At 41.5% G+C, this 12130-nt stretch overlaps 1 protein-coding gene and 1 pseudogene across 8 annotated transcripts in view; one reads left to right on the top strand and one right to left on the bottom strand.

The window, feature by feature from the left end:
* RBM6 (RNA binding motif protein 6) overlaps positions 1 to 9354 on the top strand; it is an 83546-nt gene extending 74192 nt beyond the window's left edge. For 7 of the 8 annotated variants that reach the window (XM_070456050.1, XM_070456051.1, XM_020915923.2 and 4 more), the window contains 11 exons: positions 583 to 680; positions 1369 to 1411; positions 1552 to 1633; positions 1858 to 1943; positions 2662 to 2808; positions 3119 to 3214; positions 4316 to 4576; positions 5540 to 5614; positions 6293 to 6390; positions 8214 to 8343; positions 9108 to 9354. In XM_070456050.1, the coding sequence (XP_070312151.1) occupies positions 583 to 680; positions 1369 to 1411; positions 1552 to 1633; positions 1858 to 1943; positions 2662 to 2808; positions 3119 to 3214; positions 4316 to 4576; positions 5540 to 5614; positions 6293 to 6390; positions 8214 to 8343; positions 9108 to 9233 (1242 nt within the window). In that variant the 3' untranslated portion in view covers positions 9234 to 9354. Of the gene's footprint in view, positions 1 to 582; positions 681 to 1368; positions 1412 to 1551; positions 1634 to 1857; positions 1944 to 2644; positions 2809 to 3118; positions 3215 to 4315; positions 4577 to 5539; positions 5615 to 6292; positions 6391 to 8213; positions 8344 to 9107 lie in introns of those variants that run through there. The other variant, XM_070456053.1, reaches the window with a different exon arrangement.
* A 2087-nt stretch (positions 9355 to 11441) lies between these two features.
* On the bottom strand, positions 11442 to 11541 carry LOC139031358 (U6 spliceosomal RNA; annotated as a pseudogene).
* Positions 11542 to 12130: the final 589 nt, after the last annotated feature.

The raw sequence follows: 12130 nt of genomic DNA, 5'->3' as shown, positions 1-12130 counted from the left end.
TTTTTATCTGTTGGCATTTCAGTTTCCAGTTAAAATAAAGTGACAGCTTAGTCACTTGGAAAATCTGAGTACTGAACCTTTTCAAGATTTTGTTGAATTTTCTAATTTTTTTAAAATCATTTTGACCAATTACAGTTTTATGTTTGATGGTAACAGAACATTCGCCCTTTTTCCTCAGAGTGTTGCTTTAATAGATTCTTGTGCCTTGAATTTCTAGTTGTGGGACCCTTTTCCATGTAAGTAATGCAAGGGTAGCAATGAAAATTATGTTTTGCGCTCAAAAATCATAAGAGACTTTGTAAACTGGATCTGTTGCAGTGACAGTTGCAGACTAAAAGAAGAGGATTTGAACTTTTGAAATTGATGCTAAGAACTGATACCTACGTTGACCATTATTCTGATCAACACTTCATTAAGACTTGCTTATTTTTGCCAGCGTGCTCTTAGTATTATAATTATGATCAGGACATAATGTTTAATTAAGTTTTTTTGTTTTTTGAGAAGGAAAATCCATGTTCAGTTTTCTTTCATAGGACATGTACTTTTCTATCTTTGGGTTCAAATGCGTCTTTGTTTCCCCAGGAAGCTCTTCGAGTAGTGAAGATCTTGCAGAACCTTGATCCACCATTTAGCATTGCTGGGAAAATGGTAGCTGTAAACCTGGCCACTGGAAAACGAAGGTAAAGCAGAGGGATGGGACTCCTCTGTGTTACCCCACTCAGATGTTTGGGAGGCAGCTCTTACCTCTGACTGGAGATACAGATGGTAAAGCATGCTTTCCCAGTGTGAGTTGCTTCAGATACACGTATATATTTTCTTTTTCTGTAGCTTGCCTTGTTCTTTCTCTAGATTTTTTTTTTTTTTTCCTTTTAAATAGTAGTACTGAGTACTTTAGTTTTTTCCCCTCTTAACTGTCTGGTATCTTCGGGCCCCAGGTGATGGTATAGCCTTGGGTGTGCAAAAAAAAAATTGCAATATATCCTTGCTCCCTGGAATCCTAAGAAAATACTGTCTTGATTTTGTTCATACCCCCATAGTGCTGGGAGATCTTATTTTTTACTCCTTCACTCATCTTGACCCAGAAGTGGTAACTGGGAAGTAGCTGCATCAGAGAGGCAGGCATACGGGGAGGGGGCAGCTCTGTTCTGCTACCCTCAACTCAATTGCTGTTTTCCTCCAGCAGATAGTTATACAGGAGTCCCGCTGTTTCTCCCTTCAGGAGTCTGCATCACCAGACCTGCTGCTGTCTGGGTTGATTCCTTTCCGTGCCACCGGGGGAATAGAATTTCTCAGCAGATCTGTTGGGGTGGGCACCCCTCAAGTGGCTTTCGATAGCAGGCTCAAGACTTGTTGTGTTGTTTGTTGCAGAAATGATTCTGGGGACCATTCTGACCATATGCACTACTATCAGGTAGGCTCCAGCAGTTGAGGGGTTTTTTGTTAAGATCCTCAAGTGACTGAAAAAGTGATCTTCACTTCTCTCTAACGGGTGATTGTTAAGGTAAATGGCTATCCGAAGGTCCATAATTTTAACTTGTTTTTCTGTGATAGGGTAAAAAATATTTCCGAGATAGGCGGGGAGGTGGCAGAAATTCAGACTGGTCTTCCGATGTAAATCGACAAGGACAACAGTGTGAGTGACCTTTGTCTTATTTCTATTGTTCTTTCTGGTTTGATTGCCCATTAATTGAAATCTTGATGGTCACAAAGTTGGCAAGAGACAAGGGGTGCTCACTCAGAGAGCTTCATCTATAGGTTTTTGGTTGGCCAGCCTCCTTCTTAGATTGTTCTTGACAAGTCCCCAGCAAGGCTTCTTTGGACAGGGGCTAACACTGGCTCTGGTTTTATTCCCTCTAGCTTCATCTGACTGCTATATATATGATTCTGCTACTGGCTACTATTATGACCCCTTGGCAGGAACTTATTATGACCCCAATACACAGGTAAGTTTGGGGCTTTGTTATTTTGTAAATGATTCTTTTTTATTTATTTTTATTTTTTAAAGATTTATTTATTTATTTTTGACTGTGCTGGGTCTTTGTTGTTGCGCGGGCTTTTCTCTAGTTGTGGTGGGTGGGGACTACACTTTATTGCAGCAAGTGGGCTTCTCTCATTGCAGCGGCTTCTCTTGTTGCCGAGCGTAGGCTCTAGGCATGGGGCTTCAGCAGTTGCGGCTCACAGGCTGTAGATCATGGGCTTAGTAGTTGTGGCGCATGGATTTAGTTGCTCCGCAGCATGTGGGAATCTTCTTAAGCCAAGAATTGAACCCTTGTCCCCTACATTGGCAGGCAGGTTCTTAACTACTGGACCACAAGGGAAGTCCTTATTTTGGTGTTTTGTTTTTGTGGTTTTTTTGGTATTTTTAAATGTCCAGGTTTTATAGTGAGTTATAATTGGTGGATTTTACTGTTAACTGTTGTGTATATAGAAAATCAATGCCTTGTGACATTATAGGCGAGAACAGTGCTGCTCTTGGGAAAAATGGACACTGAGTGGTCTGGCTATTTCTTGACCCCTGGAGTGGGTTTTTAGGTTGTTTGTTATGTTCTTCTCTTAGGCAAGAGGGAGAAAGCTGTTTCTTTCCCTCAGAAGAGAGCTGTGCTCTTTAGACCTGGAATTTCTGGGAAGGTGAAATGTTTTACAGACTTAACTGTTTTGCAGCAAGAAGTCTATGTACCCCAGGATCCTGGGTCCCCTGAGGAAGAAGATATCAAAGAGAAGAAACCCAGTAGTCAAGGAAAGTCAAGTAGCAAGAAGGAAACGTCTAAAAGAGATAGCAAGGATAAAAAAGACCGAGGAGTCACGAGGGTAAGAGGTCTTGTGAATCCTGCTTCCTTTTCACCACAGTACACACTATACATTTTTCTAGATAGAATTGTAGTAAAGGCTGAAGGAGATAATGTATATAAATGCACCATCTGGTGCCTGACATATAGTAATCACTCAATATATACTAAATGGGATGTGTTTAAAGCTTTTTTTATTTTGGAATCACTATTGTAATATCACAGATATTTCACAAATTAAGAGGTTTGGAAAATCAGACTCATTTCAACAGGTGAACTCTAAACCTAGCTTTTATGAGTATCATATAAAAATTACCTGGGATTTTGATCAGTTTCAGGAAAATGCCAGCGAGGGGACAGCTCCCCCAGAAGATGTATTTAAGAAGCCTCTGCCTCCCACTGTAAAGAAGGAAGAGAGTCCTCCACCAGTAAGGCTAAGCTGATGTGCTGGGCTAGGGCTGGGGCTGACTGCGAATGGGAAAGAAAATTCAAAGGTTGATGACTCACTTCGGTATTGGTCCTGTAGTTCTCTGTGTCTCATAGTCAGGGATTCCTCTTGAGTATAAAAATGAGGTAAATTTTCCTGTCTGTTAATAGGAATGTTCCTTGGTACTCAGAGGCCATTATCTGTCCTTTTTCTCTCTACCTTGTGCCGTTTCTACCAGACCAGAGAATGCCAGCCATTTTTAAGTTAGAATCTTGATTTTGTTAATTCTTTTCTTCTAAATGACCAAGGAAACATATTTTCCTGGCCCTAATTTTTCTACTTTTTGATGCTGCATGAAAACATCTTAAATGTCAAGTGCATGCATACATCATTTTTATCGTTTGCCTGTCAGAGTGAACAAGGCTAACATTGGTACCCTTTTTTAGATGCCTTAAAAGTGATAGTCTCGAGGTAATCAAAAGTTATTTTGATGCTATGCCAATGATCATGCATCATTTTTAACATTTTCTATAAACTCATGATAAATACTTTTTGCTGCTCTACATCGTTGATTCAGTTCACTGTAATATCTATCCTAACCATGCCTTTGTCTTTACCTTATTCAGGAGCTGGATCTGTTTACCTGGGTGTTTATCCTTCAGTTAGTTTTAGTCCATCTCCTAAATCTCTCTTGCTATAAGGGGTTTCTGTGGCCTGGATGAAAGTTGTCTTTTCTCCATGGGTTACAATAACTTGGAAATGGCTGCTATCTCTGCCTCTTTAAAAGTAACTTGTAACTTTTAAACTCTTTCTTTGAGGGCTATGTGAGTTTCCATTTCTCTTCCTTCTCATCACTCTTCTGTTGCTAGCATCACTTCTAAGGGAACCTTTCTGGATTATCTCAGTGGACAAGGAGAAAAATCAAGCTCAAGCCATGTTGCTTCCATCTGGAAAATGAGCAGTGTGGTCAATGGGCCTGTTTTGAACCCAGTTCATTATCCAAACCAAAAGAGAAGAAATGAGATGCCCATATCAGAATATCTAGAAAACAGGCCCCAAATACAGGTTGAGGTTGTATTAATCCCTGGCCTTCTCCTTCTAGCCTAAGGTAGTAAACCCTCTGATCGGCCTCCTGGGTGAATATGGAGGAGACAGTGACTATGAGGAGGAAGAGGAGGAGGAGCAGACCCCTCCTCCACAGCCCCGCACAGCACAGCCCCCCCAGCGGGAGGAGCTAACCAAGAAGGAGAATGAAGAAGACAAACTCACTGACTGGAATAAACTGGCTTGCCTGCTCTGCAGAAGGCAGTTCCCCAACAAAGAAGTTTTAATCAAACACCAGCAGCTTTCAGATCTGCACAAGGTATTAGGGAACAGGCCCTGACCTGAACTTTGACTGTCATTGTTGAGCATTACAGTAAATAAAGAGGCTTATGCTGTCCTTCTCACCCTGTCTCTTCCCCAGCTTCTGTAATTAAATCAGTCTAACTGAAAAATGAGTTGTTTTTCCACCTTTTTGTTCATGAGTCGCTCTGCATTAAGACTGTGCCCAGCTTCAGGAAAATTCAGTGTGTAGACACAAGGCAAGCAGATTGGCTGGAGTTGAGGCATCAAGGATGGAGGCTGTGCTGAAGTCAGGAGGAGCAGGGGTCATGGAAAAGGACACTCACTTGCTGGGTTTCTCATCTTAGCTCTACTATTAACCTCACAGTTGGTCTTCAGATAAAGCCCTTTACTTCTCTGATACTTGGTGGCTTTATCTGTTTCCATCTAGCTCTGACAGGGTGCAGTTTTCTTGAAAGGTGACTCACATTCTGCCGTATCTTCATGTAGGCACCTTAAGTTTCTCATGTATTCCAGAGGGCATTGTGTAGTGAAGCCATGCATGAGGAGTGGGGTACCCTCAAGGAGAACGGGACTCTCAGAGCAGCCTGTTGTTTTGTGTCCTTGGAGTTCCTTTTCAGGTTTCTCTCTGGGCTTGAAAGAGTGAGTAGAGTCTGAGGATGGCTGGTGGTGGTGGTGGTAGACAGAGCATGTGGGTATCTGGTTTTCTTCAGTGGTGTCTTCTACATTTCGGGGAGAAGTAGGATAAAATTCTGCCTTGTGCCACAGTATAGAACTAATCTATGTGTAAGAACATGGCTTCCCATTGGTGAGGTTAATGCAAGATTTAGGGGTTGCTACTTGTGTAATACAGTGATCACTTAGGAGAGTTGGCCAGCAAAAGGAGCCACAGTCCTAACACAGCTATCAGAAAAGGCCTAGAGGCATTGCTCGGACCACTCCTTTTGTAGACCTACACTCAAAGAGCTTCTTCTCTTCTCAGCAAAACCTGGAAATCCACCGGAAGATAAAACAGTCTGAGCAGGAGTTAGCCTATCTGGAGAGGAGAGAACGGGAGGTAAGATTTGGTGGCATGTTAGTCCCTTGACCCCAGCTCTTTTAGTTTTCTGGTGTAACACATGCAGGCTGTGCTGACTTAAAGAACGAAGAAGCCCCAAAAGATGGTATGTACATTTCTCAAAACTCGTCAAACTACATTAAAGTGGTTGGATTTTTTATTTATAAGTTGTACTTTAATAAAATTGGTTTTTCAAAAGTAACATTAGGGTCTCTGGGTAGGTCAAATAACACTCCTCTTTCTTGCCCAGCTTTTAAAATCAATGAAGGAAGGTTGGCTCGAGCTGCTGAAATAGCATCTTTTACGGTTCAAAGCCAAGTTGGAGGAAGTAGCTTAGTCTGAGAGCCTAACGGACTTCCTATTTAGACCACACAATTAGGTGGACTCACTTAGGCAACTACAGGCTTTACCGGCCTATGACGGGTCTTATGTGATTGTTAAGAATCCATCTATGGAGGCTATCTTTTCCTCAGAAGAGGGAAAGATAACCTATTCTTCCCAAATTTACCAGTTAAGAGAAGCCACTACTTTCTCACGAATGTTTAAAGTGAGAGATTCCAGGAGTTACCAGTTGAATTCCCTTCTCGTTATAAGAAATACCCAGAATAAAGTGAAGCTTTCCCACTCCCCTACCCCCTCAGATGGTAATCTCAGACCTGTTCTTCTCCTTACCAACAGGGAAGGTTTAAAGAAAGAGGAAATGATCGCAGGGAAAAGCTCCAGTCTTTGGATTCTCCAGAAAGGAAACGCATTAAATACTCCAGGGAAACTGACAGGTAAACTAGAAACTCTTTACTCAGCCTACACCTCAAGGCCTAATGATCTCTTTCTCTGACTTGCAGCCTTTTTGTAATCTCAGAGAGTGAGGTTATCGGGAGCAGGTTCTGTCTGAATTCTTGAGCATGATGTTCACCCCAGCCTTTTGACCACCTGTCTTAACACAGGCAGTATATATGTTTGCATGAAAGAATCATTGGCTGGAGAAGGAAATGGCAACCCACTCCAGTATTCTTGCCTGGAAAATCCCATGGACAGAGGGACCTGGTAGGCTATAGTCCATGGGGTCGCAAAGAGTTGGACATGACTGAGCGACTTCACTTTCTTTTCTTTTCTTTCCCTTTCAAGCTTCCAGATTTAACTGGAGAAATACTCGTGCTATGTCAGTCTCGGAATTACATTTTTAGAATAAAAATACTTTTCATGCACTTTAAAAAAAAAAAGAAAGAATCATTGGCTGCTTAGCTGCTCAAAAACAGGGCTGGAGTGGCTGTAGTTGGGGACCCTTTCTCTTCTAATCAGTAATGCTGTTTCTCTTTATTAACCTGATAAGAATGTCACACTCTTGGACTTTTTCTACAGGGAACCTCCATTCTCACGTGTATGTGTGTTAGTCGCTCAGTCATGTCCGACTCTTTGCAACCCCATGGACTGTAGCCAGTCAGATTCCTCTGTCTATGGAATTATCCAGACAAGAAAACTGGAATGGGTTGCCACATAAGTGCTGAATAAGTGGTTTTTTGGTGATATATAATCTGTAGCTTCTTATGCTTGTTTATGGTCAGAGAGCTCCCAAGTTTTGAGTCCAGAGTTATAAAATTTTCTGAAAGCCCACTGTGTACAGATACTGCACCGAGTGCAAGGAATATTCAGGGGGATAAGATAAATATTATCTTTGGCTGTCTGAACACAGAATAAGGAAGGCTTCGGTGATACTTTGTCTCATAGGGCAGACACAGAAATCCGGTGAGGAAGGGGAGGGCATTTCAGTTGCAGGGAACTGCATGTTTCATGGATGAAAGAGAGAGAGAGGTCGTGATGCATTTGAGAAGTTGTACATAGCCTGATGGGCTGGATACTGGGAAAATGTGGTTGAGTGACAAGGAGATGAAGCTGTCTCAGTCCAGTTCATGAAGTTCATGGTCTTTGAACATCTTACTAAGGTTTTGTCTTAGGGCACTAGGAGGTTATGGAATGATTTTAAGTAGGGTGTTGATCTAGTGAAGTTTGAGCAGGTCTCTTCATTGGTAAGTGAAAGAACTAGTAGCCAGGATAGAATATGCCTCTGGGGGAAAAGGTCATGACTTAGCATGATGTTCATGGCTTTTCATAGTCTGGCTCAAGCAACCTTTGGTCAACTCCTACCACTCCTCTTACGGACAGATTGTATTCTTTCACTTCTCCATGCTTGTGTCCTCCTTTCCTCCCATGCTTTTTCTAGCTCACAAGCTCATTGTTCATCGAGAACCATTTCAGGTATACCCTTTTGTTAGAATTCCTCATTTGTGATTTTTTATTTCCATAATAGATATCTACTGCTGCCACATCCATGGCTGAGCTCTTCAATGTGCTATAAGCATCTGTTAACATACTATGCATCTTACATCCTTCCCCATGAACAGGGTCAGGTCTTAGTTTCTGTATCCCCAGGACAAAGCTGGTTTCATAGAGAGCAGGCACTGAAAGAGACTGTGTAATACTCTTTTTTTTTTTAACTGTTTAATATTCTTAAGAGGAGGCATATCTGAATCAAGAGGACAGAAGTTTTTATTGGGCTCACAAGCATATCACTGGTGTCTTAGTATGTATGCTTCTTTTGCAGCGATCGTAAGCCTGTTGGTAAAGAAGGCGTCGACAGTAGCAGCAAAGGAGGCTATGTCCAACAGGCCACTGGCTGGAGGAAGGGGGCAGGCCTCGGATATGGCCATCCAGGATTGGGTTCGGCGGAGGAGGTGAAATGGTTTCCATCTTGTTAGTGGTGTCATGAACCTGGCGTATACTTAGCTTCCTCTCATTCTGTGGCCCACAACTATGTCCCAGCCTATTAGATGGGCTTTCTTCACCACTGGTAAAGAACTTGAGAGCTGAGAAGCCTGTCAGTCTTTTTTTTTTTTTCACCTGTCAGTCTTGATTACTAAGTTATAGCTAGGCATGCTAGGCTCTTTGCAGTTTGATTGGTGATGGGAAGCAGAGAGAGAAGTTGGAATGGGGCTCATTTTACTGTTACAAAGAGTAAGACATGGGGCAGTGTGGGAATTAGGCCGTTTGAGAGTGAAGAATAATTTGGTGAAAAGAACCAGGGAACCAGTAATAAAAGGTACAAAGGCATCTCAGAGAGGAATTGTCATCAGAGGTTTTTGATGGCTAAAATTTGAGAAGCATGATGTTAGTCCTGGTTCTCATGAAGGGCCTCACCCCTTATTTTCAGGAAAAGAAAACAGAAAAGGTGATACATGGGAATAGTGCCCATTTTGTGTTGTCTTAGTCCCCGTTTGAAAATGTCGAGTATAAGAGGTTGGCTTCTCATATTTCTGGTGTTGAATCCTGAAGTCATGGTGTCACCATCCTTCTTATTCATCTTGAGTGTTTATTAATTAAGCATTCTTTAAAAATTCTCCTGTATCTTGCTCTCCTTACTAGTCCAGAAATGTTAAAGGCCAGCCCTGAAGCTAATTAATTTACAGAGCCCACTTCAATGTTTGTCTTTGTTCTACAGACTGAAAGTCGGATGAGGGGTCCCAATGTGGGAGCTCCAGGAAGAACCAGCAAGAGACAGTCCAATGAGACTTACCGAGATGCTGTGCGAAGAGTCATGTTTGCTCGGTATAAAGAACTCGATTAAAAAGTGGAGACAAGTCCCATGGGACACAACCTCTTTCTTGTTTTGTTTGTCCGTCTCTCTTTTTGTTTTGTTACTGTTCTTGCTGCTAGAACTTTTTTAAATAAACTTTTTTTCAATGTGATTTTTTTTTTTGGGGGGAGGGTGGTTAAATTTTTCTCCCAGAGATGGGTGGGGGTTGGGGCTAATGGTAGGAGGGAGAGAATCCCTTGATGTGAGCCCATTTGAGGTGATGCTGAAATGGCAGCAAGGGCTTTAGTGAGCCCTGGAACACTGCCTACTGTCAGTGTGCGAGGACTGGTTGCAGGGACCTTTGAAAACTGGCTTGTGTGAATACTGTCAGATCTAATCTAATTAATGAAAACAGCATCTCATTATTGTAACTGCTAAGGCTGAACCTATTTCCATATGTAGGTTTATTACTCATTAGACCTTTAGAAGTGCTCGTCTGACTTTGTTGGTGGTCGGGGGAGGAAGTGTTGTGACACCTCTTTTTCTGAGTGTCTGCTGGGTGTTCAGTGCTTCACACATTGTGATCACCACAGCAAGCTGGCATAATAGCAGTTGTTATGCCAACATAATAGAAATTATGCCACTTCTCTCCAGCCACTGCCCCAGCTTCTCCTTCCCTCCATGGTTAGGATTCTCCAAAGAAGTGTCTGCCCTCTTTCAAATCTTTCTTTATTGCCCACCACATCACTCATACCATTTCACAGAATTTGCTTCCAAAGGAAAGGGTTTTTTGAAAAATTCTTTGTAGTTAAAAGGACTACTATATCTTGCAAACCTATTAAAACTTAGAAATAATTTCTCAAGGGAGCATATGGTACTAAGAATTGCACTTCTCAGCTATCTCAGGGGAAGAATGTTTCTTAGGAAGAGAATTGCATGTTTGAAGGAACATCTTGATTGTATAAGGTAGGGGTTTGTAAACTTCTCTGTAACAAGCCAGAGAGTCCGTGTTTTAGTCTTTATATTATAGGTCATAGGATTTCTATTTCAACTAACTCAGCTCTACTATAGTAAGAAAGCAGCCACAGGCAATACATAAACAAGTGATTCTGGCTGTGGTCCAATAAAACTTTATTTACAAAAACAGGTCACAAGCCAGAATTGGCCCAGGGCTTGTGGTTTTTGCCAACCTTTGGTCAAACAACAGTCTACATACATAAGGGAGAACCAAGGAGGGTTCTATTTAAAATAAAAAACACACAAAAAAACTGAGTAGGGGTATTGGCATTTTTGGACAGGATGAGCAGGGAGGAGTATACCAAGGAATAAACATTTCTAGCAACAGTAAATGTGAATTTAAATAGTTTGCCATGCTGTGTCCAAGAATAAACCCTTTCTCTTAATCTTTTGACCCCTTCGAAAAAGAAGACAAACAGGAGTACATTGGCTTCAGGATCAAGAGCCCCTAGTTCTGGGCTTGCTACCACTAGGGCAGCATTTTAGAAGAAGGGCCATTTGAATCTTTCAGCCCTAGACAGATGTACTCCAAGACCTCTTCTGGTCTGATAGTCACAAATGCATCTGTGGTATGTATCATTACTCTGTCCAACCTTCGTTGAGTAGGTCAAAACACTTTTTGGAAGCTGGTCCAAGCTTTTCCTGAACTAGTCAGACTAAGTTTTCCTTCTAACTTGGTGTCATCCTGTTGGATGCTACATATAGATACATACATACATATGAAAATGTAGAAAAATCTATGTGTGTAGGCAGTACTATGGTCTGAATGCTTGTGTTCCCCACCACCACCACTATCACCTAAACACCAAAGGTGATAGTATTGCTAGGTGAAGACTTTGGGAAGTAATTAGGCCATGAAGGTGGAGCTATCAGCTGTCATAATGGGATTAGTGCTCTTATAAAAGAAATTCCACAGAAGTCACCATATGAAGATACAAGAATTTTGCAGCCTAGAAGAGGGCTGTCACCCAAACCTGCTGGAACCTTGATCCTGGACTTCCCAGCCTCCACAACAGTAAGAAAAAAGTTTTCTGTTGTTTACAACTTAACCATTCTGTGGCATTTTGTTATAGCAGCTGGAACAAAAGGTAGAGAATAGATAGGGAAGCAGGTAGGGAGGTAGATAGATAGGAAGATAGAGCCAGGAGAAGAGAGAGAAAGAAAAGTTATCCATTCTGAAATCCAGTGATTTCTACCTTTCCATCTATTCTCCTGGGCTGTTTGGGGTTTTTTTTTCTTCTTTTAAATATGGAACGCTTCACAGATTTGTGTGTCATCCTTGTGCAAGGGCCATGCTAATCTTTATTGTCCCAATTTTAGTATATGTGCTGCCAAAGTGAGCCTTGTTTTTAATTACCCAAAGAGTTTCCAGTGTCAGTCACTTAATGTCCTTGAAGTTGAAGGATAAGCCTTAGTTAAAACATGTTTTTCCAGGAAAAAGATTTCCTAGTGTATCTGAAGCTTCTGGTTTGAAATCTCTTTTGCCATCCTTCTACTTATCCTTGAAAGATTTCTTCTTACCCAGAAAGAGCAGAGTATAAGTTTGGTTTTCCATAACTAATATCTTCCTCTGCCTCGTTATGGTCTAGTTTTTCAATCTGTATATGTGACTTTAAAAATCAGTTCCCTTAAACTATCTATAAAGAATGCCAGTGGGCAAGTTATGTTAATTGGATACATAGGTATACCACCATTTGACTGATGAGTCAGGGACCAAATATCTCTCGAATTGCTGAAGCATCTCTGCTTCTTTCTGCTGCAAATGTTGCACTTGAAATTTTGGTAATGGATTCATTTGTTCACTCAAATATTTATTAGTGTAAACTATGTGCCTGGCAGCAGCAGAAGCACTGGGGGATATAGTAGTGAACTAAACAGAGAAAAGTCCCCACCCTTCTGGAGTTTACATTCTAGTGGATGAAAGCATGGAC

This window comes from Odocoileus virginianus, chromosome 26, assembly GCF_023699985.2.
Source record: "Odocoileus virginianus isolate 20LAN1187 ecotype Illinois chromosome 26, Ovbor_1.2, whole genome shotgun sequence".
Taxonomy (NCBI): domain Eukaryota; kingdom Metazoa; phylum Chordata; class Mammalia; order Artiodactyla; family Cervidae; genus Odocoileus; species Odocoileus virginianus.
Note: the sequence above shows the minus strand (reverse complement) of the source record. Positions and strands in the feature narration are given on the sequence as shown.